The 25,391-nt window shown below is 53.8% G+C and overlaps 1 protein-coding gene across 4 annotated transcripts in view; it reads left to right on the forward strand.

Annotated features, from left to right (window-relative positions):
* The window catches only part of ALPL (alkaline phosphatase, biomineralization associated), a 98,110-nt gene that overhangs the window by 68,459 nt on the left and 4,260 nt on the right, over nucleotides 1–25,391 (forward strand). For 3 of the 4 annotated variants that reach the window (XM_042951675.1, XM_042951676.1, XM_042951677.1), the window contains exons 2-9: nucleotides 10,089–10,253; nucleotides 14,138–14,257; nucleotides 14,587–14,702; nucleotides 15,866–16,040; nucleotides 16,809–16,984; nucleotides 20,650–20,793; nucleotides 22,733–22,802; nucleotides 25,116–25,250. In XM_042951675.1, the coding sequence (XP_042807609.1) occupies nucleotides 10,193–10,253; nucleotides 14,138–14,257; nucleotides 14,587–14,702; nucleotides 15,866–16,040; nucleotides 16,809–16,984; nucleotides 20,650–20,793; nucleotides 22,733–22,802; nucleotides 25,116–25,250 (997 nt within the window). In that variant the 5' untranslated portion in view covers nucleotides 10,089–10,192. Of the gene's footprint in view, nucleotides 1–10,088; nucleotides 10,254–14,137; nucleotides 14,258–14,586; nucleotides 14,703–15,865; nucleotides 16,041–16,808; nucleotides 16,985–20,649; nucleotides 20,794–22,732; nucleotides 22,803–25,115; nucleotides 25,251–25,391 lie in introns of those variants that run through there. The other variant, XM_042951673.1, reaches the window with a different exon arrangement.

Consider the following 25,391-nt stretch of genomic DNA (forward strand, 5'->3'; position numbering starts at 1 on the left):
TGGTAATAATAGCACCTATGGGGTAGGTTGTTTTAGGGATTAAATGAGGCAATAGAGGTAAAATGTTTAGAACAATGGTTGGCACATAGTAAGGGCTATGAAAAGGTTTGCTATTATTTAAGGGTACAATGACAAAGTGCGAAACAAGGCCTTTTTTAGAATAGTCTCAGTTTGAATTGTTCTTTTCAATGACACAAATCATTCATGTCTGGAATTCCAAGACATTGGCACCCACGCGAGGCCTCCCAGAGTGCTTTGTGCTTCCAGTAATAGCCCCCAGATTGTAGCTGGTTACTGTGGAGACTTGTGCCTGCCGTTGGTGTGCTGTGTGGCCCTGGGGAGGTCGTGTACCCTCTCTGTGCCTGCCTTTTCGTGTTGTCGATGATGAGAGCAAGGATGGACAGTCCTGTCTGTCTGTCTCCTGGTAGCAGAGGGGCTTCTGCTGCAGGAGTGCTGAGTGAAACACCCAAGTGCAGGGGGTGGCAAACAACTTAGAAACACACAGCACATGCTCCCCTCCCCCTCCCCTTGCCCTCAGCTTCCAGGCTCGGCCCAGAACAAGGTGGTCTGGGACAGAACGTAACTTCTCCGTGGGATGGTAGAAGCCCGTGTGCCCATAGAGGAGCCATCCCTGACCCTCCTGTGCCCAGGCGCCCCAGCCATCTGAGCTCCCAGGAATTGGTTTCTGGGCCCCGCCCCCCACCCCCCACCCTGCCAGCTCTCCTACCAGCTGAACCTTGACTGGCTCTAGTCTTCTGCCCACAGAGCCAGTTTGTGGCATGAAGACCATCCAGATGCCCCAGGGAGCCCCAGAAAAGCTTTGGCTGCAGAGCCCAGGCCTTTGGGGCTTCTGATTCTGGCTCTGCTGTGTGGTCTTGGGCAAGCAGCAGACCGTCTGAGCTTCAGTGTCTTAACCTGTAAGATGGGCTGGCATGTAAGCGGGCAGGAGACATGCAGGGTGTGCTCTTGACCCCGTGAGCTCAGCAGGCAGAGCCCGTTGTGGCTGGTCTGGGCTGCCCCTCCTCCCTCCTGTCAGGGGCACCCTCTCTCTCTGTTCACCTCAACCCCCACCGTCCTTCCGGCCTGGCTTTCCTCCCACTCTGTCCGTGGAACCCTCCTGGCTGATCCTGGGGGTTCTCTCTTTCTCCCCTTCAAGAGGAAAAGAACACGTTGCACTGCTTCTGGTGGGTTGTCTCTTCCCATGTGGAAACATGGAGCCCCTGGACCATGAGAACTGGAACCTCTACCCCTTGCCTTTAGTTAAATACCCACCTCCTGCCAAGTGGAGGTCCTGTGGGGCCTTGCAGGCAAGCAGGTCTGTGGGAAAGCCCTGGGGGCTAATGCCTGCCTGGCCAAGCTGAGCCAGCAGAGAAGGGTCTGTCGGTTTTCTGCTCCAGGCGTTCAAGGGCTCCTCTTACCCACCGTCCCGCCCCCCCTCCCCCCATCCTAGCTGCAGGCTGATATTCACTGAACACTTACCATGCCCTGGGGGCTGTTTGAATCCTGTCCGTCTATTAACTCACACAATCCTGACAGCGACCCTGTGGTTTCTGTTAGCCTTCCACTTTGCAGACACAGGCCGGGGGTCCGTGGCCCTTAGCTACTCTCCCTGGCTCAAGAGGGGCAGAGGCAGGATCTGAACCCTGTGGCTGAGCTGTCTTCAGCCGCTCATGCCTTGACCCCACCACCCTTCAAACCCACCTACCGACATTCCCTGGCCACCCAGCTGTGTGCCAGACTCTGCCGGCCACGGGGCGGCCACCATCAGCAGAGCTCACGCCACAGGAAGAAATGACAACTGATGGCTCTCTAAGGCTCTGATAGAGGTGACCAAGGCCTTGAGCGCCCCCGGTTCCAGAAGCTTCAGAAAGAGTCAGAACTACCACATGGGCTGAGACGGGGGTGCAAGGCAGCTCTGTGGAAGGTGGAAGGATGATGGGAGGGATGCGTGGAGTGGACAGCAGGGAACATTCTAGACCAGAGAACGCTGTGTACAGAGCTGCTGAGGCTGGAAGTGCTCAGGGGACAGCTGGTGTCTCAGCTGAGCCCTAAAGACAGCAATGGCTTGGCAGTGAGCAGGGTTGACATCGTGCCTCCCTGGGCACTCCCACATCTGCTTTTTGCCGGGAGAGAGTGCTGTCAGCAGCTGAGGTCTGAGCCTTGCCCTGTCCCTGGCATCTGGCCCTCCTCCTTCTGGGGAAGCCCCTCCTTGGGTCTGACCTGCAGCCCACTGTGACCACCACGCATTCCTTCCTGAGCCCTATACCCAGAGGCTGCTTCATGGCGGCCATAAATAACTTACGTCAGTGAATGAATAAAGTCCTGGCCAGCAAGGCTTGCCAGAAACGCCAGACTTGGCTGAGAGAGGGATTCTGTGTCCCCTCTCTCTGACCCTGCAGCTGAAATGTTCCTCCCTGGGCAGCTGCCTCAGCCCAGTTTGGAATTGTAGGCGGCCCCCAACCCCCATCCCAATCCCCAGCCTGCTGGGAGCTCAGGGAGCACTCAGCACTTCCTGCAGCCACAGCTCCCTCACAGAGCCAGGAGGGCCCAGCTGACAGCCCAGAGGGCGCTGGCTCTGGCCTGTTCTGATTGTTCCCTGTGTGGGGGGAGTAGGAGCTGGGCACCCAGGGTAAGTCTTTTCTCTTTAGGCCTCAGTCTTCCCATCTGGGCAATGGGACACTGTGTAAAGGTGTATTTCCCAAACTAATCTGCTCACAGAATGACTCAGCACGTCTTGCCCTAGGAGATTCTGACTGAGTAGGTCTGGTGAGGGGGGGGGGGGGCAGGGGAATGGGAATTTGGGGGTTGGTATGTATCTTTAATCTCCTTTTTAAAATTTGAATACGTCACACCCTTTTCTTCCTGTACACTCCCTTCGCTCAAACCTCATCAGGTCCTCAGTACCTAGCAATCCAGGCAGGGTGGGGGCTCCTGGCTCCTGGGTGAAGTTTTGCATATATGGGAACCTGCCCCTTAACTGCCTCCCAATCGTTGTAAAACACCCCCATCACTCATTCTTCCCAGTCTGTCTCTCCCCACCACCCCCCCAAACCACTTGGGAATAGGGCTTTTTCCAATTTGTCCCCAGGTGATTCCTGTGGCCTGGTAGGTTTGGGGAAATGTGCTCAAAGGACCCGCCACAGCCCAGACTTTCCAGGTCAGCGACTTCTAGTCTGGAGGCTCCCTAACGACAGATAACTGCCTTCTGGCCCAGCAGAGTAAGGCTGGGGAGCACAAGGTGATCCTCCTTGAGACTTGTATTGATTTGTGAGGCTGGTGGGTGGGGGAGCCTTAGAGCTGTCCCAGCCCTGGGAGCTGGGTGGGCCCGGAGGGTCTCTGGGTGAGCTGTGGTGGACAGACCCCGCAGCAGGGGTGACCTCCGGGTAGGTCCTGTGAGGAGTCCCATGCAGGGCGTGGCTTAGCACCTTTCATCTGTGTAAGCCTGGATCATCACCACTGTCTGCCCCCCTCCCACATCCCAACACTGCCCAGGCCACTCTTCTCTCATTGGGGAGGGGGACAAATTATCCAGCTCAGGGTTGTTAATGAGGACTAAACTGAGGCCCCGTATGTCACACAGTGTCTGGGACACTACAGGTGCTCTCCTGAAAGGGCAATGGGTGTCAGGGTCAAAGGTGCAGGGACTGACCCAACATCACGCAGCGGGGGGAGGTGGGGCCGGGCCCAAACATGCTGGCCATGTGACAGCTGACCAAGTGACGGTACTGATGAGTCTTAGTTTCCCTGTCAACAGGGCCAACGAGCCAACCCTGCTTGTATCACTGGGGTGTTGTGAGGGTCTGACACGATTTGAGGTAAGGGCCTATTGAGAAAGACAAGGCTTTCATGGAGTGATACCACTGGATTTCCTGTGTTCGTGGTGAGCTTAGTGGCCTTTCTGGGACCAGAAAGAGGGGCCCTCTCTTGGCATGAGTGCTGACCTTGAGTGCTTTGTGCCATGACTGTGAGTGCTTTGTGCCATGACCGTGAGTGCTTTGTATCATGGGGTCTGAGGTGTCCCAGATGGCAGGAAGTGTAATCAGAAAAGGCCTGGTCTCACAGGCACACAGGCTGGTGTTCATCTGGGCTCTGGACGTGTCTCATGGCTTCACTTCTCTAAGCCTCAGTTTCTTTCTTCTTTTTTTTAATGTTTATTTTTGAGGGAGAGAGAATCTCAAGCAGGCTCTTCACTAGCTGTGAGATCATGGCCTGAGCCGATAGCAAGAGTGGATGCTCAACTGACTGGGACACACAGGCACTCCTGAGCCTCAGTTTCTGAATCTGTAAGATGGGGACTATCACTACCATCCTCACTTGATGAGATGTTGGAACGCAGGAGAAAGGGAGATAAATATGGAAAGGGGGGACTTTGGAAGCAGAAAGGGACCCTCCGGGCAGGCAGCATCTCAGCTACCTCCAGCCTGTGTGTGTGACAGGTGGCTTTGAGCCAGCACCTGGCAGTGATTCCCTGGAGCCTCCCTCCTGTCCTGCGGGGCTGCTGCTGTCCCAGTTCTGAGGCAGTGCGGGGCTTGGGGTTACAGACTATGGAGGTTGGCAGATCTGGGTTCAAATCCCAACTCTGACGTCACGCCTCTGAGCTTCTGTTGCCTTCATTTGCAAGCAGCGTTGCTAGAGCCTCTCTTATGGGGTGAGGCACACGGTTGGCCCCCAATAAGAATAGTTCCTCTTAATCTGGACATAAGTTCACCCCTCTGGCTGATTCGGTGCAGTCTCATTCCTGGGCTTGTAAACGGGGGTGGAAGAGCCACTGTTGCTGCTTCAGAGGAATAGCCAGCCATGACCTGGGCCGGCCAGGCATCCCTTCCTTCTGTGCTTTTATCCCACAGGGTGACCGGCACAATGGCTGGTGCGTCGTAGTAAGTGCTTTTTCTACCCTGGCCAGTCAGGAATCTCCAAGATGACAGAGACCATATCTATCCTGTTCCCCCAATGACTCCTTGGTACTTAGAACAGAGCCAGGTCCACAGCAGGTGCTCACTGAATGTTTGGGAATGAAGAATGAATGAACAAAGTTGAACAGGCATCATGTGGGGAAGGCCTGGCTTGGGGGAGGGGAGCCTCACGGGCTGTGCCCCCCTTCCTGCTTCATCCCCCCTGGGCTAATCCCCAAAGATTAACCCCAGGGAACAAAGCCAGGTCACAGCCACTGAGCCAGGGCTTTGGAGCGAGCATCCAAGGCTAGGGTGACCGGGTGTTTGCAGGGTCCTGAGGCTGCCCTGTGGGGCCCTCTGTGCCTCAAGATGTCCCTTCTGTCCCCCACCCTGGACATGGTCCTCACGGCGGTCCTCAGCCTCCTCCTCCTGATACTGACATTAAGCCTGCTCTTTTTTTTCACCTGCCGCCTGGCCAGGCCCCTCAGGTAGGAGAACTCACCAGGGCCCAACTCCCCTGCCTCCAGATCTCCTGCCCTAAACTCATTTGTCTACTATTTGCTCTTGTGGAATAAAGGGCGGGCGGGCGCTGGTCTCTCTCCTTCTCCGTGGTGGGGAAACTGAGGCCCAGAAAGGCTGAGTCAGCCTGGGCTTGAATTGCACTTGGCCACGGATAGCTGAGATCCTCTGCTCAGTTTCCTAAACGGTAAAGCGGGCTAACAATACTTGCTGTGAGGACTAAGTAAAATCACAGATGTCAACAGTTAGCACAGTGTTCAGCACAATGTGTGTGCCCAAGGAATGGTAGTGATTTTTATCTGGCAATTGTCCTGGGCGTTTTGAGACCTAGACGCCCAGGACTGGCTTTTTCCTGACTCCTAGGGGCTCCCATGTCCTCTGCCCCAGCTCAGTCCTTAGGGCCCAGGCCCCACCCCTCTGCTCTTTCTCCTGACCTGCCAAGTAGTTGCTCCTTCTCCAGGGGCCAGAGCCCAGTCAGGACTTCTGCATAATTGTCATGAATAATCAGGGCATGTAGCTGGGAGCCTGGCAGAGACCATCCAGCTGGGAGGTGGGGGGCAGTGGGGCTGGCTCGCCCTTGGAGGCTCCATTCTGAGCTCGTAGAGCATTGGCAGAGGGTGGTGGGCAGCTGGGGCCTCTGCGGCCCCAGACTGGGCCCCACGGGGTCCATCACCAGGGCTGCGAGAGAGCAGACTTGGAGACTCAGGGTGGGGGCAAGAGCGGGAGCCAGCAGAGCAGATTCTGGCTTCTGAAGGCTTTAGATTCCAACCCCCTCTCCTTTTCGGGCAGAGGCAGTGGAAGAAGGCACCTGTCTGTCTCTAGGACAGGGGTCTAAAGACCACATCCCTGGGGTCAAAATTCCAGAGCATTCCAGCCTGAATCCTGAGGCTTTTCATTAAGTTAGCATTTACAGAGCTGCTTCTGTGTGCGTAGGGTTGGGGATTCAAAGATGTGGAGTGGTGTTTACTCTCACAGAGCATCAGGCTAGCAGGGAAGAGAAATAAGAATAATCATGCAGGCTGGATGAGCCCTGTAGATCTCCTGGAGCCACCCTTCACTTTTTTTTTTCCTTATTTTCTTGTTTGTATTGGATGGAGAGAGAATTAAGTCCTATTTCTCAGTGCATGGTGCACTATCATGAGCCTTGATTTTTTTCACAAAGGAGATTATAGCAAATAATAATAATAATAGTAATAGTAATAATAAAGGAGATCATAGATCCCCTCTGTCCACTACATAGGTTATTAGTGAGAAATCATGGTGAAAGTCATTATAAACAGTGAAGTGCAGTACACAGGTCATTTTCATGTTGTCTGTGTTTATAGATTATTTATAGATCGTTTATGTACGCTCTCAGAGAGTAGAGCTCTTATTTTATTGAAGTATAATATACATTCATACAGAAAAGTGTCCTCATCGGGGCGCCTGGGTGGCTCAGTCGGTTAAGCGTCCGACTTCGGCTCAGGTCATGATCTTGCGGTTTGTGAGTTCGAGCCCCGTGTCGGGCTCTGTGCTGACAGCTCAGAGCCTGGAGCCTGTTTCAGATTCTGTCTCTCCCTCTCTCCCTGCCCCTCCCCTGCTCATGCTCTGTCTCTCAATAATAAATAAATGTTAAAAAAAAAAAAAAAGAAAAAGTGTCCTTATCAATACATTGACAGCTTATTGGGTTTTCAGACAGAATGCACCCATGTAACTAGCTCTCAGATCAATCACAAGTCCTCTGTGCCCCCTTCGGTCTCCACAACCCCAGGTGTAACCTTTATCTTGTCTTCTAACACCTAGCTTTGTCTATACTTTATCGTGACTTCTGTACTCTCGGATTGGCTTCCGTCATTCAACCTTCCCTTTGCAAGATGTTGTTGTATGGATTTGTCCATACTCACTGTTGTGTAGTTTTCCAGCCTGTGAACCCACACAACGTATTTATCCATCCTGCTGAAGATGGAACTATTCTGAGGCCGTTACAAGCAGGGCTGATATGAATATTCTCATAGATGTCTTTTGGTGAACACACGCGTGTGCGTGCGTGTGTGTGTGTGTGTGTGTCTCTGTTGGAGATAAATGGAGATAAATGGGAGATAGAGGGCATAGGTACAGTGTCAGCTTTGGTAAATGCTGCCAGTTTTCTTTTTTTTAATGCTTATTTTTTTTGAGGGAGAGAGACAGAGTGCAAGTACGGGAGGGGCAGAAGAGAGAGAGAGAGAGAGAGGGAGACACAGAATCTGAAACAGGCAGAGCCCGACATGGGGCTCATACTCCAGAATGGCAGGATTGTGACCTAGGCTGAAGTCAGACGCTTAACCGCCTGAGCCACCCAGAAGCCCTGATGCTGCTTTTCCAAAGTGGCTGTACGAGTCTACGCTCCTCCAGCAGTGAATGGCTGCTCTAGGAATATCATCTCCTTGCATTTTCTGCACACGCAAAGGAAGGATTTGGGGTTGCTTCTTCCCTTCCCCCTGCCTCCCTCTTTAGAGCATTAGCTTTCATCTGATGTCAGTATTTACTGTGTCGAGCACTGGAGTATGAACAAACAAGGCAAAGTCCCTGCCTTTAGAGACTCCCAGTGTGGCGGCGGAGATGGACCAGAAAAGAGTTACTTTCAAAACAGATACCTTCATACGGTGATTGAAGTGGCCACTGGAACGAGTGGCCATCCTGAAGGCGTCCTGAAAGAAGGCGACTTTGGTTTTTAAGCCATTTGGAATAATATTATAATGTATTGATATTGTGTAATAATTTTTTTAAGTTTATTTATTTTAAGAGAGAAAGTGAGCACACGTGAGTGGGGGAGGGGCAGAGAGAGAGAGAGAGAGAGAGAGAGAGAAGGAGAAAATCCCAACGCACAGCTCCATTTCACAAACCGTGAGATCATGACCTGAGGTGAAATCAACAGTCGGACACTTAACCGACTGGGCCATCCAGGTGCCCCGATATTGTATATCAATTTACTAACATTTTTTTCTGATGTTAGGGTTTACTCTAGAAACACTTGAAAACAGAAGTAGAGTAAAAAGAAATCAGGGGGCCCCTGGGTGGCTCGGTCGCTTAAGCATCTGACTTTGGCTCAGGTCATGATCTCACAGTTAGTGAGTTCAAGCCCTGTATCTGGCTCTGTGCTGACAGCTCAGAGCCTGGAGCCTGCTTCAGATTCTACGTCTCCCTCTCTCTCTGCTCCTCCCCTGCTCACGCTCTGTCTTTCAAAAATAAAACATAAAAAAAAAAATTAAAAAAAAAAAGAGAAATCAGAAATCGTCTGAAATTCCACCTCAGAGTTAAGTGCTGGTAGATGTCAGATGTAGAGTATTTCCCTTCAATTCCCTCCTGCCCCATCAAGCTGGGTTTTTAAGGGAGCCAGATGGATGTGGAAGAGGGGTGGTAAAAAGCACAGGGGTGCACATTTGGTGACTGTTGGGTGTTTTGTGGGTGCGATACCGGTGAGCCCTCACCTCTAGGCACTGAAATGCCGGACGCACGTTTTAAAGATTGAATCAAGATCCCCTTTTCTAGGGGCAGAGTGGTTTCTTATCTAACGTGACACTCAACTGTACAATGTCGAGCATTGTTGCCGTTTCCCACGACAAATGGAATGATCATTTTTATCTGGGTTTTGGTGGCAGTACTATTATCCTGTGAGACTCTTGCCATTTAAAATTTCTCATCTTCCAGCAACATTTGTGCACAACAGGGTTAGTACATTTCTCAGCTGCAATTGGGGTTATCCTTTGTGATCCTGACAGTATGACCACAGTTTAAAAACTTTCTTATGCCATTTCATACATGCTTATTTTAGGCAATTTGGAAAATTCAAAAAAATAATAATAAAGAGAAGAGGAAATGATCATTCATAGTCTTCCTGCCCAGAAAAAACCACAGTTAATGTTTTGATGTATTTCCTTCTAGAGAGTGTGTGTGTGTGTGTGTGTGTGTGTGTGTGTGTGTGTGTGTGTGTGTGTAACAGTTTTTTAAAATTATAAAGGTAACATCTTTATTTGGGAAACGCAGAAAAGACAATGAAAAAGCAACCGAGTCATCTGAAATGTCACCACCCAGAAATGGGCACCTTCAGCAGCCAATCTTCCTGTATATCAGTTCTATTCTTTTTATATCTCTCACCATAAATGACAAGCTCTAGAAGAGAATGTGGCAAGTGTGGTTGTCTCTAACAAAGGGTGGACTCTGTTGTGTCTCCAATGTGCTTGGGAAAGGTAATTCAAAGGCTAAAGACTGGTTCAGAATCAGGAGCAGGAGCATCCTTACCTGGGAGCTTGTTGGAACCGCACTAGATTCTGGGCGATGGCAGGTGGGTACTGGGTCTATTTTAGCAAACCCTCTAAGAGCCCAAAATGCATGCTGCATTTTGGGAAGCATTATACAGAAAGACTGAACTCTGGTGGGTTCCAGGCTCCAGACGGACTGAGAGTGGGAGTTCACTTGGAAAATGGGGAAGGAACCCTTTTGCTTCATGGAACTCGTGTATTATACTGCCACAACTGTATGTGATTAAGCTTCCTGAGGGAGGGACCACTGGGGTTTACATCCTAGCGCCTAGCCCTGTGCCTGATTGGTGATAAGTGCTCAACATATAATGAATGAATAAGCGAAAGTATGAGTGGATGGACGAATGAATTCTGGAGCTGTGGCCCACATGTCTTTTTTTTTTCCCCCTTTAATTTCTAGGATTGGAACATCGGTTAGCATCTGACCACTGCCAGCCCATCCCCTCCCACCCACGTTGGTCATACCTCTGGGCCCAAGAGAGAAGGCAGGTCTTGGAGTGCACCATGATTTCTCCATTCTTGGTGCTGGCCATTGGCACCTGCCTTACCAACTCCTTAGTGCCAGGTATGATGGAGGACCCAGGAGGAAGGGTGGGGAAACCTGGTGCAGGTGGGATAGGATGAGGGCAGTGTCTATGTTGAAGGTCATAGAACTGTCCAAGTTAACAGCTGCAGACAAATGTTCACAGAGCAGGAGCCCCCAGCTCTGCTACTGCACGTCCTAATGTTGGACGGGCCACTCTTTTTATATTATCCTCCTCTTCCTTAATTGGGGCATAAACTATCCCAAGTCTTGGGAGGCTAAGTCTCCTGTTGGTTTTGTCTATTTAACTCTCTCTCATGGTGATACGTTTCCTTGTGGTTGGTAATTTTTGCTGATGAATTTGATAATTTCATTTTTTGTTAGGTATTGGAGACTAACCTAGAAGTGTTTCTATGGTGCAGTGTTGTGTTTGATTCTTCAACTGATTCTGGACAAGTTTTTTCTAGACAAGTTAATTCCTCAGTTTTGAGTTCTTACACTATAAATTTGGACCCCCACTTAGACCGGGCTCAGATCTGGAGTGTTATCCACGTTTCTCAAGACTGGCTTTCTTTCCCCATCCCTTCCATAGCTCCAAAGTAACATATGCACGTTACCAACCTAGACCTGTATCTGGTCAGACACCCCAGGGCCACTCAGCAGCAGCCCCAAGTGGAAGAAGGGAGCCCATCTTGGCTCAGTCCACTATGTGGGTAGAAGTCCCTGGTTGCCCTCCCAGAATCTTAGTTTCTCCATCTGCCGGGTGGAGACAGTAATTCCTCCTCCTTACATCTGTTATAAGAATCACACAGTATTGGGGCACCTGGGTGGCTCAGTCGGTTGAGCAGCCGACTTCAGCTCAGGTCGTGATCTCACAGCTCGTGAGTTTGAGCCCCACGTCAGGCTCTGTGCTGACAGCTCAGAGCCTGGAGCCTGCTTCGGATTCTGTGCCTCCCTCTCTCTCTGCCCCAACCCACTCGAATTCTGTCTCTATCTCTCTCAAAAATAAAAAAATTAAAAAAAAAAAATCACACAGTATAGTCAGTGTCAGGCAGGGAGTGGGTTCTCTTAGGAAGAATATTTTCTTCTTTTTTAAAAATGTTTATTTATTTTTGAGAGAGAGAGAGAGGGAGGGAGTGGGGGAGGGGCAGAGAGAGAGGGAGACACAGAATCCAAAGCAGGCTCCAGGCTCTGAGCTGTCAGTACAGAGCCCGACGTGGGGCTCAAACTCGTGAGCCATGAGATCATGACCTGAGCCAAAGTTGGACGCTTAACCAACTGAGCCACCCGGGCACCCCAAAAATATTTTCAACAGATGAGGAAATTAGCGTTCAGGGAAGGGACTGGCCTTCCTCGGGGAGAGAGTCAGGGCTAGGGATAGAACCTGAGCTGCTGGATCCCCAGGCCATCACCCCCTCTGTGGTCCCATGGTGCCTTTCAGTGTGTATCCTTGGGGACCAGCAGTGGCTCTAGGACCAAGTCCCTGCTTTCTCAGCACTCATAGCCCACCTGGGTGAAAGGTGCATGAAACAGATGGATGAAAAGTGAAAAGATGAAAAAGCAACGAAATGAAAACTCTTCAAATATTCAGCAATTCAATCTTTGGTATTTGTTCCTTTTTAGACATTCCATTGGGTGTGTGATGGCATTAGCTTGTCCTCTCGCTCTTTTTTAAGTTAAGTGTAGCTTAAAGTAAAGTGCACCAATTTAAAACGCATAGCTTGATGAGTTTTTACGTATTGTATGTCCTTGTAACCACCACCCAGATTAAGACAGAACATTTCCAGTCTTGGGACACTTAAGGGCCTTCCTGGGTGCTCCCCAAGCAACCCTACCCCCAAGCCAAAATGACACAGGCTCACTCCTGCCACCATAGATGAGTTCTGCCTGTTTTAAACTTCATGTGAATGGAATTATACAGTACACATTGACAAGTACTTTTCATGTGGCATTATATTCTGAGCATTTGTGCATGTCATTTAATGTTCTCCAAAAACAATGGCCTTTTGATACTTGGTTGTCCAAAGCCATGATTGCTTAAGTCAGTCCCCTGACAATGAAGTTGGTTTGACATCCACTAAACCCTTCTCAGGTTCAGGCCCTAGGGTGGCTCTGGTGAAAAAGACCGAACAGTCTCTCAGTCCCCAGGGACCAACCACAGTGGGAAAACTGGCAAACTGGGATCAGAGCTTGAGTCAAGACGAAGGAATAAGTGCAGGGAGGCTGATCCAGTCCAGCCCCTGGGGGTCTGCCAAGCTATTGGGGAAGGGGGAGGGAGGGCCTGGTTATAGGAAAATCGAGACGGCAAGAAGTTCATCACCACCCAGATGGCACCCAAATGGCCGAAGAAGCTCCTTGACCAAAGCCTTGCCACTGTGGTATGCGTGGAGGGAGGCAGGAAGGAGATGGGAACCAGCGCTGAGCCAGTGGGATCCCTGATCAAAACCACTGGCTCAGGCATTTGTTGAGACAGGCATTTGTTGAGACGTCATCTCAGTCCTAAAACTGTCTATGCACTCCCGTTCTCCTGGGGGGCAGAAACTCAAATGGAGAGAATTTGCCTAAAGGTATACAGCTAGATAGAAGGGCCGAGGCTCTCAAGACTCCAGCTGGGGACTCCGCCTGTGGGGTCTGAAATTGGTGAGCTCAGCAGATACCTTCGGAAGAGTGGCAGCATTGGAGGCTGCCATGGTGAGGAGGTGGGCTTGGCTCCTGGGCCTCTGCTTGCAAGAGAAACGGATTCCAGGCGGTGCCTGGGTGGCTCAGTCAGTTAAGCCTCAGACTCTTGGCTTTGGCTCAGGTCACAATCACATGGTTCCTGAGATTGAGCCCTACGTCGGGCTTTGTGCTGACAGCACGGAGCCTACTTGGGATTCTGCCTCCCTCTCTTTCTGCCCCTCCTTCTGCTTGCTCTCTCTCTCTCTCTCTGTCTCTCAAAATAAACAAAATAAACCTAAAAAGAAAAATAAAGGGTGAGGGGATTCCAGTTCTGGCCTGGAATTACTGGGGGTGGGGGCGGGGAATGTTGATCTCCTGTGGGTCAGGAAGTCAATTTCTCGAATCCAGCCCTCCTCGTGACCCTGGGAGGAATAGACAAAGAACCACATCTGACAGGGAAGGAAATGGAGACTCAGGGAGGTGACCTGGCCACACGGGGGTACTTGGCGTAGTTGTGGTTTCCACCGAAGTCTGTCAGGCACTACAGTTGCATTCTTTCTGGACTACTGGACACATGGGGGGCGGGGATGGGGGCGGGGAGGAGAGCATTCCTGGTTCCCGTGGTTTCTCAAGGTTAGGGACACAGAACAGGCTCTTTGCTAATTTATCCTAACAGGAATAACATTGTGCGTGGCTACTTTAAATTTGATTCATTAAACAAAAGGCAAGTCCTGCTTTCCAGTACAGCTATCGATGCTGTTGGTAACTCAGGTTTCTGCTGACTTTAATGATTAAGCCAAGCAGAGTTGATCATTGATGGCTGGATACATCTGGGGACTCCTTCAGGTGAAAGTAGTTCTCTCGGACAGATTAAACATTACCCTCCCGATTGTGCTTGCACAATTAATTCATTTGCTGCCTTAGCAGAATGTCTCTACTGGGTGGAAGGAAACAGCATGGGTTTTGGAGAGTGGAGCCAGAGCTGTGTGGCCTTGGGCAAGTTGGCTGGCATCTCTGGGCCTCGGTTTCTTCAGTCTGAGACATGGGGAGAAGGCCCAGCGTCCACAGGCTTGTTTGGAGGGTTGGCCTGGCAACTGTCGACAAGCCACCTGGTAGCCGTCTGAGACTGTCTGAGACTGGCTGCTGCTTCCTCCTCCAAGTCCAGGCAGTCCTGCCCTCGGGCACGAGAAGTTGGGGGTCTGTAATGTCTGGGGATGGGAAGCTGCCCCCCACCCCTGCCGGATAACTCTGCCTCTCTGTCTATATAGAGAAAGAGAAAGACCCCAAGTACTGGAGGGACCAAGCTCAACAGACCCTGAAAAATGCCCTAAGGCTTCAGAAGCTCAACACCAACGTGGCTAAGAATGTCATCATGTTCCTGGGAGATGGTGAGGCCTGGGGGCCCGAAGGAGAGGGCTGGGTGGGGGCACCTAGGGAAGGGCCTGGGGAGCCAGGCTGTGTTGAAGAGGCTGGGGCCCTGGGAGGCATGTTTAAAGGGGATGGGGGTCCAGGCTGTGGACCCAAGAGGTCTGCTCTGCCAGGCGGTCCCTGAGGGTCTGGGGAGGGAAGGGAGAAAGGGGCCTCCTGGTCACATTTACAGAGCCGTGCTCCGGTGCCCACTGCCCAGCCAGGCCTGGCAAAACTAGAGTTCTATAGGTGCCCGAGATGGAGAGGCGGGGAGCCCGAGAGACTGAGGCGCCCCCTTCCCCTGCCGCAGGGATGGGTGTTTCCACGGTGACGGCCGCCCGCATCCTCAAGGGTCAGCTCCACCACAATCCCGGGGAGGAGACCAGGCTGGAGATGGACAAGTTCCCTTACGTGGCCCTCTCCAAGGTGAGCTCCGGCCCCAAGCCCGCAGCACCGAGGAAGGGCAGGGGAATCCAGCCTGCGGGCTAGGCGGTCAGCCCTCCTGGGGTCTCCGCGGGGGGGTGGGGGGGGGGGGCCCTGTGAAATGGGCATGGCAGCAGCTGCTTCCCGAGACTTTATTTTGAGGGTTTTAGTCATTGATTTAAAAATCAATTGAAGTATGAAGCGCACAGAGGAGAGCGTGCGTGCGCCAGCGTATAAACCGCACGTGTCCGTATGACCAGCGTCCAGGCTGCGACACTGAACATGACAGCCGCCAAGAGTCCCCCAGCTCTCCTCCAGTCCCTCGTTCCACCCCCCACCCAACGCCCACTGGCTTCCGACACCGCAGATGAGCTGCTCTGCTTCTGTCCTTGCTGTAGACGGAATCGCGCAGTTTATATGCTTCCGCGCCGGATCCGGATCCGTTGTGTTCGTTCTCTCCCCAGGCGCCTCCGGAAGTGAATTAGATTTCTCCCTACGGCTCTTGCTGCTGGGGTCGTAGGGGCTGGTGCTGGTGGTGCTCTGTGATACTGATCCTCTGGACCCTCTGGATCAGGCCCAGGGCTCACTGCTGGGGGAATGGCAGGGCCTGGAATGTTTTCCGTGGCTCTCAGGCTGGTGGGAAGGAAGACGGGCAAATAGTTTCAGGGTCTCAGCTAGAAGTCTGAATGGGGGAGGGGGGCTCTTCCCCATTTCCTCCGTTCTAGATCTCGCTTCTCTTCCCTTTTCCTTCCTTTTCCCCAGCCTCCCTCACCTCACTTTTTCAAGAACTCAGCAGCCCTGTCGCCCCCTCCTTACCCCCCCGCCCTGCTCCGGACTTACTTGCTTCCGCCTCCCCGTTGCTGGCTTCCATGGCCCCAGACCCGGAGGGAGGCCTGAGTGACCAGCCCCCACTCCTCTGCATGTTGGAGGGTTGTATTCGCCCCTTCCTGCTGCCCTGGCTGCCAGGGCACAGGGAGTGGGGGCAGGAAGCTGGCAGCCAGGTGATGCTGTGGCTCTGGGGGGACCTCTGCAGGTAGCAGGGCTCAGCCAAGGCCATAGGAGGCCTCTGTCTCCATCATGCCCCAGCCCCCACGGTGTGAGTGGGGGTGATGTGAAGGCCACCAGCAAGGCCCGGCCGACTCCTGCCCCTCCTTTCCCACCTGCAGACATACAACACCAACGCTCAGGTCCCGGACAGTGCAGGCACCGCCACCGCCTACTTATGTGGGGTCAAGGCCAACGAGGGCACAGTGGGGGTGAGCGCAGCCACCCAGAGAACCCAGTGCAACACAACTCAGGGGAACGAAGTCACCTCCATCCTGCGCTGGGCCAAGGACTCTGGTGAGTGGGGGTAGTGGCAGGGAATGGGGCCCAGCTGTATCTGGGCCTCAGTCTGCCCCACTGTATAATGGGGAGAGGGCAGAGAAAGATGCTCTCCAGGGATCTTCCAGCTTTGATGTCTGGGCATCTGTGAGATATTCATGGGATCCCTTCCATGACAGGGTGGGCTAGTGGCTTAGGGGGTTACTCAGCTGTGGGTTCTGGTCCCGGCTCATTTGCCTGAGTCTATTTATTTGACTCTAAAACGAGCATGAAAACCTTGCCCCCTCATACATCTGGTGTGAGGAAAAGGTAAGGGACGTAGCCCGGTGGGAGTTCAGTGTCTACTTCTCCCTTCTCCCTGGAAGCAGGGGAGGCCCTGGCCCATGTCCCAGGACCTCTGGGGTCAGAGTATGAGGCTGACTGGGAAAGTGACAGAGCCACACCACCTGAGGGCCCCTAGGAGAGCCCCCGTGTTCTTGCAGGGGACCCAGGCAGGGTCCGTGGGGTGAGTGATGGAGGGGAGGATTCTGGCCCAGGCGCTCACAGCTTGAGGGCTCTCAAGAAGGGGAGGGCCACAGAGGCAGAGTGTCTGAGCTGTGCTGCCCAGATATTCAGAAGCCACCACTCCGCCTACCAACCCCTTCCTTCAGTACTGGTGGGGAGACTGAGGCCCAGGCAGTCTGTTGAACTGACGGGAAGCCAGTCTTTAGTCAGGAGAGGGAGGGAGAAGGCAGCTGGGACATCCCCATTCCCAGACAAAGCCAACTGTCCTCTCCCGCACCCCAGGCAAATCTGTGGGCATTGTGACCACCACGAGAGTGAACCACGCCACCCCCAGTGCCGCCTACGCCCACTCTGCTGACCGCGACTGGTACTCAGACAACGAGATGCCCCCGGAGGCCCTGAGTCAGGGCTGCAAGGACATCGCCTACCAGCTCATGCACAACGTCAGGGACATCGAGGCGAGTGTGGGGGTGCAGCTCGATCGGGCACGGGCGGGCTTGTGAGGCCGGGCCTCCGGTGGGCCTCGGGCCTTGGGCCTCAGGCCTCTGCTGGCTCAGGAAAAGCAGCTCGGCCTGGCTCCCCACACACCTGGGAGGCTCCCAGCCCATTAGGGGATTTGCGGTTGGGGCAGGAAAGCGCTGGAAGCTTTCTCCGCGGTGGGGCCGAGGGATAAACCCTGATGTGGCTATACCACCACACCCCAAGAATCAGGCGCCCAGGGATTATTCTGTAAATTGGAATCTGGCGCTGCACCACCAGCCCCCCACCCCCACACGGGGAGGTAGGGGTGACACAGTGGCCATCTGAGGGGAGTACCTGCCCTGCACACTCACACGTGCACTGACAGGCACGTGCCCCACGCACTCAACTAGCGAACCCAGAGAAAGGGTGGTGTGGGCCGTGGTTAGCACAAGCTCTCGTTTTTAAACTTCCTGGCTTCAAATCCTTGCTAGCTGTGTGACCCTGGGTCAGTTGCTTAACCTCTATACCCATTCCTTTTATAGGCCGTTTGTAAAACGTACCTAACTTGTAAGCCCATTGAGAGATCCAAATAAAATAATCCCTCAGAGTTGAGTAAGTCCCTGACACCTAGTGAGGACTCAGAAAGTACTAGCCTTATGCACGAGCCACATACCCCTGCCCTGCAACATAGCTTCGGCAGACTGAGCAGGCTTACGCGTGCAGGTGCACACCTACAGCCCAGATACTGTCCACGTGGTGCTCAGAGGGGTCCCTAAGCTGTTCTTACATGAGGACATCCAGCTGTTCTTTTTTTAGGCTCTTGTTACCCACTGCTGGGGTCTGGTGAGGGGGCGAGGGGACTTTAGCTCCCTGAACCTAAAATGGGGTTTCGGCGAGGCTCAAAGAAAGCCCCCGGGTCCCACCTACCCCTCACCTGCTTCTACCACCACCAGACACCAGCCAGTTTGCACTGGCTCCCAGACCTGCCTCTGTCCCCCATGCAATGCTTCCCCCCAGCCTCCAAGGCCCTTCTACCCACCCATGACTTCCTTTTCCCAGGCGGTGGGTTGAGCACCCCGTTTCAGGACGAACAGTCCCGTTGATCCCTCCTCGTGAGCCTGTATCTGTATCTGAGCCTCTGTCCTGGTTTTGCCTCCACCTGACGCGCATCCTGGGGCAAGCTGCTTCTCCTTCCTGAGCCTCAGTTTCCCCACCTGTGCAACAAGAATAGAGAGCCCCACCTGCCCCCTCCCGGGGCCGCTGGAGGCCGAGATGAGGTCATGGATGTGAGAACATTTGTTTTACAAGTGCAGGGTGTAATTACGGGGCTGCTCCTTGGGGAGATGTGCCAGGAACAGCCGGAGAGGGGGACAGGAGCTTAGGGAAGAGTTCTCCGTGGGGTGAGGGTGGACGGGGGTCCTCAGGCCGCTGGGGCGTCAGCTGGGGCATGAGTGAAGAGGTGGGCCAGGGTGAAGACTGCCCTCCTTCCTCTCTCCTCTCGCCCTTTCCCTCCCGTCTGCTCCCGCATCTCAACCTTCCCAAAGCCCCCCAGCCCCCCGGCTGCACATGAAACACAACTCCTGGTGTCCGCCCTGAAAATAAATATCTTTTGCTAAAAAAAAAAAAGGAAAGAAAGAAAGAAAGACACAAACCCAAACCCCAAAGCCAAACAGCAAGTCTGTTATTTGGGAGTTTAATGAGCGTGTGAAGTCCCTGCTGGGGCTGGAAATGATGAGGCTCCAGGCAAGAAGATTGGGGGCTTCATTTTCCACTCTGAAAATGCCAAGGGGTCAGGTTCTGTGGGAACAGGGGTGGGGAGCCGGGGCCGGTGACCCGGGGTCCCCTCTCCTTCCCCTCGCAGCCTGCCCTGCCCCCAGAGCTCCTGGCTGGGGCTGGCAGTGAGGAACTCGCCTCTCTGGAAATACTCCGATATCCACCACTTCTGCTAGCGAGAACACTGCCCACTGGGGCTGCACCCGGGTGCTGGGACTATATCGCATCACTGCATTTCCTTCCGTGGCAATCCCGTGGGTGGTTGTTACTTCCATTTTACAGATAAGGAAACCGAGGCTCAGAGAGGGGAAGTGACCGGCCCTTGGTCAGTAAGCAATAGAGTCAGAATCAAACCCAAGTTGGACTTCCAAGCCCGTGCCCTTTCCAGCTCCCCGTGACCCAGGGTGGCCGTGGGTGCCATCCCCACCTCCACCGTCGGCCCGGACCCCTGGGTTCTGAGGAGGGAATGAAGCGGAAGGGCGAGAACAGTACTAGGAAATGCCAGGCCTGGGACAGTGGAGCTGAGGCCAGCCATGGCCGGGTTCTGCTCTCCCAAGGTGTCGAGGGGCGGCGGCCTGGCCTGGCGCCCGCGGTGACAGAAGGACACCGGTGTGGCGGTCACCGCAGGCGGCGGCTGTTGTGTTCTTGGCCCCATTTTAAAAATAGTCAGGACTTCAAACATGGACTCCCAAGGAAAACAAACAGTCCCGCGTCCGTCCGCCCGCGCACGCCAGCCGTGGTGAGTAAAATTAGCCTGGCGGGGACTACACAGACGTGAGCACTGGCCACTGTTTGCCCAGGCTTCCAGCTGGGCTGTCCCGAGACCTCCCTGGCAGAGGCCTCTCGCCTGTGGCATTCTGTCTCCCACAGGGGAGAGGAGGCTCTTGGAGGCCCTGTCCTCGGCCCTGCAGATGCACCAGGGTCCCAATGCTGGGGTCAGGGAAGCCTCACGATCAAATCCTGGCCGTGTCCCTTACTGTGTGGCCTTAGGGGAGAAAGATCACATTTCTGTTCCCCTTTCTTTAGTTGGAAAATGGGGACACAGTTTCCCCTGCAGCCTTGGTATGAAGTGGATTAAGATAATGTATCTGAAGGGGCACCTGAGTGGCTCAGTTGGCTAAGCATCCGACTTCAGCTCGGGTCATGATCTCGCGGTTCATGGGTTTGAGCCCGCGTCGGGCTCTGTGCTGACAGCTCAGAGCCTGGACCCTGCTTCCGATTCTGTGTCTCCCTCTTTCTCTGCCCCTCCCCCGCTCACTCTGTCTCTCTCTCTCTCTCTCTCTCTCTCAAAAATAAACATTTTAAAAAGTTAAAAAAAAAAATGTACCTGGAGTGTTTAGTACCTGACATGCGGTTAGTGTTCTGTAGACGTGTTATCTTATGCAAGTGGGAGCTGAGTCAGGCTTCTGGAAAACCAAGTAGGAGAAGTTACCAGTACCTCTAGTATTTCACCCAGAAGCCCCAAACCGTGGTCTCAATAGACTCATGATTTCATCTCCCCGCTTGGAAAAGCAGAGGCTCAGGGCAGGCAGTGTGGACCGGAACCAAGACTCTCCAAGCTGGAGGGGCACCTGGGTGACTCAGTCGGTTAAGCGTCCGACTTCGGCTCGGGTCATGATCTCATGGTTTGTGGGTTCGAGCCCCTCATCGGGCTCTGTGCTGACAGCTTGGAGCCTGGAGCTTGCTTCGGATTCTGTGCCTCCTTTTTCTCTCTGCCCCTCCCCCAATTGTGCTCTGTCTCTATCAAAAATAAATAAATGTAAAAAAAATAAAAAATAAAAAAAGACTCTCTAAGCTGGAGAAGCATTCACACTATTCCCGGTGCCTTTAGGAGCCCAGCTCTTGAGGCTTGGAACCCTGGGGTACTGATGCTTCCTGTCCCCTTTAGGTGATCATGGGGGGTGGCCGGAAGTACATGTTCCCCAAGAATAGAACCGATGTGGAGTATGAGATGGACGAGAAGGCCAGGGGCACGAGGCTGGACGGCCTGAACCTCGTTGACATCTGGAAAAGCTTCAAACCGAGACACAAGGTAACCCATTCAGGGGCCAGGTGGCTGCAGGAATGGGGCTCTGGGGAACCTCTCTCTGGATCTCAGTTTGTTTCTTCCTCTGTAAGTGGGGGGTCATAATTCTTACCTTGAGGGGTTCCAATGATCTAACAGATACATGAATGGCACATAATACATGCTCAATTAATCCCTCCCTTCAGAGGAGGGCACCCAGGAGAACTAGGCAGTGAAGAGAGGGGGCCAGAGAGTCACCTGCATGGACATTGAGGCCACTTGAGCCCCTACTGTGTGTGGGACCCCTCGCCGGGCATGAATTCCAAGGGATGAATCAGATGGTCAAAGGAATGTGGATCTCTGTGTGCTTGGATGGCTGGAAGCCCGGGACCTACGGGAACCCAGAGGGGACAGACCACAGGGAGGGGCTGAGAAGCCTTGAGGAGGAGGAGGAGTAGAGGAGGAGGTGGCAGGAAGGGGAGGGTGCGAGCCACGGTGGGAGGTGGAAGCCGTCCATCTTGAGTTGGCTTTGGCCCTGGTGAGGGCACGTGCTGGGGACGGGAGGCTGGAGCGTTGGAAGGGCCTGAGTGCTGGCTCCCTGGAGTGGTTCTGGCAGCCGCTGGGCCTGGGGCAGCTGGGGTCTGGAAATGACTGTGGTCAGGGCTGAAGACAGTGGGGAGCAGCCTGGGAGCCACTTTGATGTCACTCTGGGGTTGGGTTTCTGAGGGTTCCAGGACTGGCCCCCAGGGACGCCTTGTGGGATGGGGCTGGGCCAAGAGTGAGGTGGAGGCAGGGGCCTGGGGATGGCCCCCACAGGGTAGATGAGGGTGGGACTGAGTCGCTTTGAACCTTTTCCGTTCCTCTGAGTCAGCTCTGGCCGGGCCGGAGCCCCTTCCTGGCCCAAGCCAGAGAGACACTGCCCCTCCCAGCCTCAGTTTCTTTATGTGGGACATGGGGCTAGGATTTAGTCCTTCTGGCCTGGGCAGGTGCTTAACCCTGGAGCTCAATCTACACTCCAAGAGGGAGAGACAGGACCCACACCAGTCAACGGACAGGGTGTCCCTGTGGGTTCCCAGGTAGGCCATACATACCTCGAAAATCATGCCTGAACAGTGGATGCTGAAGTCAGACTCCCAGTGGCTCTGTCATCTGTGACTCAGTATCCTTGTCTGCAAAATGGGAATAACAGTATCTCCCTCGTAGGGCTGATGTGAGACCTGAATGAGGTAACACAGGAGAACCAGCTCAGCAAAGCGGGGGTGGGGAACCCCACTTCCTCAGCCTTCCCGCCCTCCTTCCCTAACAGTCACTGAGGCTCCAAAACCACAGATCCCAATGCTATTGCCCAGAGAAGGCAAGGGGCTGTCCTGAGGATGCACAGCTGATTCCTGGCGGTACTGTAGCCCCTGGCTCTGGTGCTGAGTGGTGACATCTCCAGTTAAGTCAGCCAGCCTCTTCCTGCGGCCTCTGTCCGCATTTCCTTTATCAGCCTCTTAGATGAGGTTGCTGGGGGAGACCTAGGGTTTCACTTCCTCCTTAGCTCTCCACAGCTTCTAGAACACACACAGCCCACACCCCTCAGTGGGTGCTCAAGGCCCCTGGTGACCTGTACCTTCCTCTTCTTGGCTCCATGATCCCTCCCTGCTATTTGAAACTCTCCTCCCTGACCCCAGGCTGATCGATGGCTTCTTGTCCTCCAGGGCCCCATTAGGACATCACCTCCACCAGGAGGCCCTCCCTGATCCTGCCTCTGGGCCCACAGTGCCCCCTGGTCTCTCGGAATTCTCTTCCCTTGCATTAGAATTGCCTATATGTCACTTCTTGAAGGCAGAGATGGGAGGTCCTCAGGGAGGGGTTAGTAAATGACTGAAGGAAACAAATATGTGCCCTGGTCCCTGAGACCCACTGGGCTCTGTCCTCCCAACCCCCCAGCTCCCACGTGGCTGACACTGGCCTTTCCTCCTAGCACTCCCACTATGTCTGGAACCGCACCGAACTCCTGACCCTTGACCCCTACAGCGTGGACTACCTCTTGGGTAAGTGGAGGGTGTGGAGTAGGGGACACCCAGCTGGGTGCCCTGGGGCTGGGGCTGTGAGTCCAGCACCTGAGGGGCCAAGGTCCCAGCCCTCCCTCTACTTAGGGACCTTTGCTCTCAGGTTGAGGACCTGGGAGAGGTGAGGAAGGGGGTCTGGTTCATAGAACTGGGCCTGAAATCTGCTGGCTGTGCAAAGTGAATGGTTCCATTGAGCACAAAGGGAAAGGAACGCTCAGGTTGGGGAAGGGACCTGTGGCATCCCACTCAGCTCATTAACATCAGGGCCCAGGTAAATCCAAACCCCGGCTGGGGCAGGAAGCCTGGAGCCAGCCCTGCTGTGTGGCCAGGGCAGAAGCCAGCTGGGTTGTCTCTGCTGGTCTTGACTGGGGGATGTCCCCCGGGGAGTGGGGAGCCAGGGCCCTGGTGAGGTGGAATGAGGCCCTGCACACCACCACGCCGACACCTGGGTCCCCTTTCCTACCTGGCTGCTGTGCCCAGTGAGTGGTGGCAAAATTTCCTACAAACCTTTTCCAAAGAGCACACCTCTAGGTCCTGGGTGTATCATTGGAGGTTATGGGCTCAAAGCTGGGCACCTGGGAGGATCCCCTAGACAGACCACACACACACAGCCCTCTGCTTGCCTGGGTCACACAGCACACACCCTATAGCACACACAGGTGTGTAGAGTTATACATGTTCCCATGCAGCACAGCAGGCCCACTCATGGATCTCAGAGCCAGAGTGCTGGGTTCAAATCCCACTCTACCACATATGAGCTCTGCAACCTTGAGCGGGTGGTTTCTCCTTTCAGCGCCTCAGTTTTCTCTTCTGTAAAGTAGGAATAATGTAAAATGAGGCTAATGATGGGGCCTACCTCAGGGCTGCCATGAGTACACGTGAGCCAATGCACTGTGTAAATTACTTGTTGGGGCGACTGGGTGGCTCGGTTGGTTGAGCGACCGACCAACATTGGCTCAGATCATGATCTCGCCATTCTGGAGTTCGAGCCCCGCCTCGGGCTCTGTGCTGACAGCTCAGAGCCTGGAGCCTGTTTTGGATTCTGTGTCTCCCTCTCTCTCTGCCCCTCCTCCACTCATGCTCTGTCTGTCTGTCTCTCTCTCTCTCTCAAACATTTAAAAAATAAATAAATAAATTACTTGTTACCGTGTAGCAAACGATCTCCAAACTCAACAGTTTAAAATATGAGTTAATATTATTACTTCACACAGTTTCTTGGGGTCAGGAATTTGGGAGCAGCCCCACTGGGTCTCCCATGAGGTTGCAGTCATCCGAAGGCTTGACTGGGGCTGGGGCTTCCGTAATGGCTCACTCCTAAGGTTCACAAGTTGGTGCAGGCTGTTGTCAGGAAGCTTCAGTTCCTCGCCACATGGAGATCTCCATAGAGTTGCTGAAGTGTCCTTATAACATGGCAGCTGGCTTCCCTCAGAAGAGTATGCACGGCTAAGGCTGTAATATCTTATGCCCTGGCCTGGAGGTCACATACCATCATTTCTGCGGTATTCTGTTGGACACACAGGATAGTCTTGGTGTGGGAGGGGACACACAAGGGCGTGAATTCCAGAAGACAGGGACTATGGGGTGCCATCTTGGAGGCTGGCACCTATGTGCTTCCAAAGCACTTAGGACGGCCTGTGGCACACGGTGAGCATTCTGTTCATTAGAGCTCTTGCTTGACTGTGCCCCCACTCACAGAAGGGGTAAGGTGTTCTAAAAGAACATCCCGGACTAGAAATACCACCCCGGTACATGTGGAATCTTGTGACATGGTCAAAGAATGGATCAGTCTTATTTCACAACTGAGGAAACCAGACAGTGAGCCAAACCTTCTACCATTTTACCACACAGGACACTATACCCTTCACACCTGACCTGTAAATGACGCGTAGGTGCACACGCAATCTGCCCCATTGAACCCGTGCCCTCAGCCTGGGGGCTGCGGTGCCATGCCTGGAGGCCTTCAGGCTTGGGGCTGGGCTGATGGGCTTAAGTCCCAGATCTCCCACTTAGCAGCCGAAGATACCAAGCTACTGAGCACCGGTGCCTCAGTCTCCTTCTCTGTAAAATGGACTTCGGTGAGCCCTTCCCCATAGTGTGGCTGCAAAGGTAAAAGGAGGCGTGTTCTCAAAGCACTGGGCACATCTGGGCCCACAGGAGCTTCCCCCTGCCCCCCTACTTGCTCTCACCCCAAGCTGTATGCGCCCAACCTGTGTTCCCTGAGATAGCCCGGGCTCCTTCGGGGCCCTCCTTGCAGAGTCATGAGAACTCACCATCCATATTGTCCTGTGTCCTCAGGTCTCTTTGAGCCGGGGGACATGCAGTACGAGCTGAACAGGAACAGCACGACTGACCCGTCACTCTCCGAGATGGTGGAGATTGCCATCAAGATCCTGAGCAAGAACCCCAAAGGCTTCTTCTTGCTGGTGGAAGGTAGGGCCCCAGGCTTGGCCTCAGGGCCACTTCCCTGGGAGCTTCCTGGGGTCGGGGGATGGGGTAGACAGCTGTCTACTTTTGGGGAGAAGGAGATTCCTTTTGGGGAAGATGGGGTACGCAGGGTGTTGAAGCCCCCAG

Source organism: Panthera leo, chromosome C1 (assembly GCF_018350215.1).
Source record: "Panthera leo isolate Ple1 chromosome C1, P.leo_Ple1_pat1.1, whole genome shotgun sequence".
Lineage (NCBI taxonomy): Eukaryota > Metazoa > Chordata > Mammalia > Carnivora > Felidae > Panthera > Panthera leo.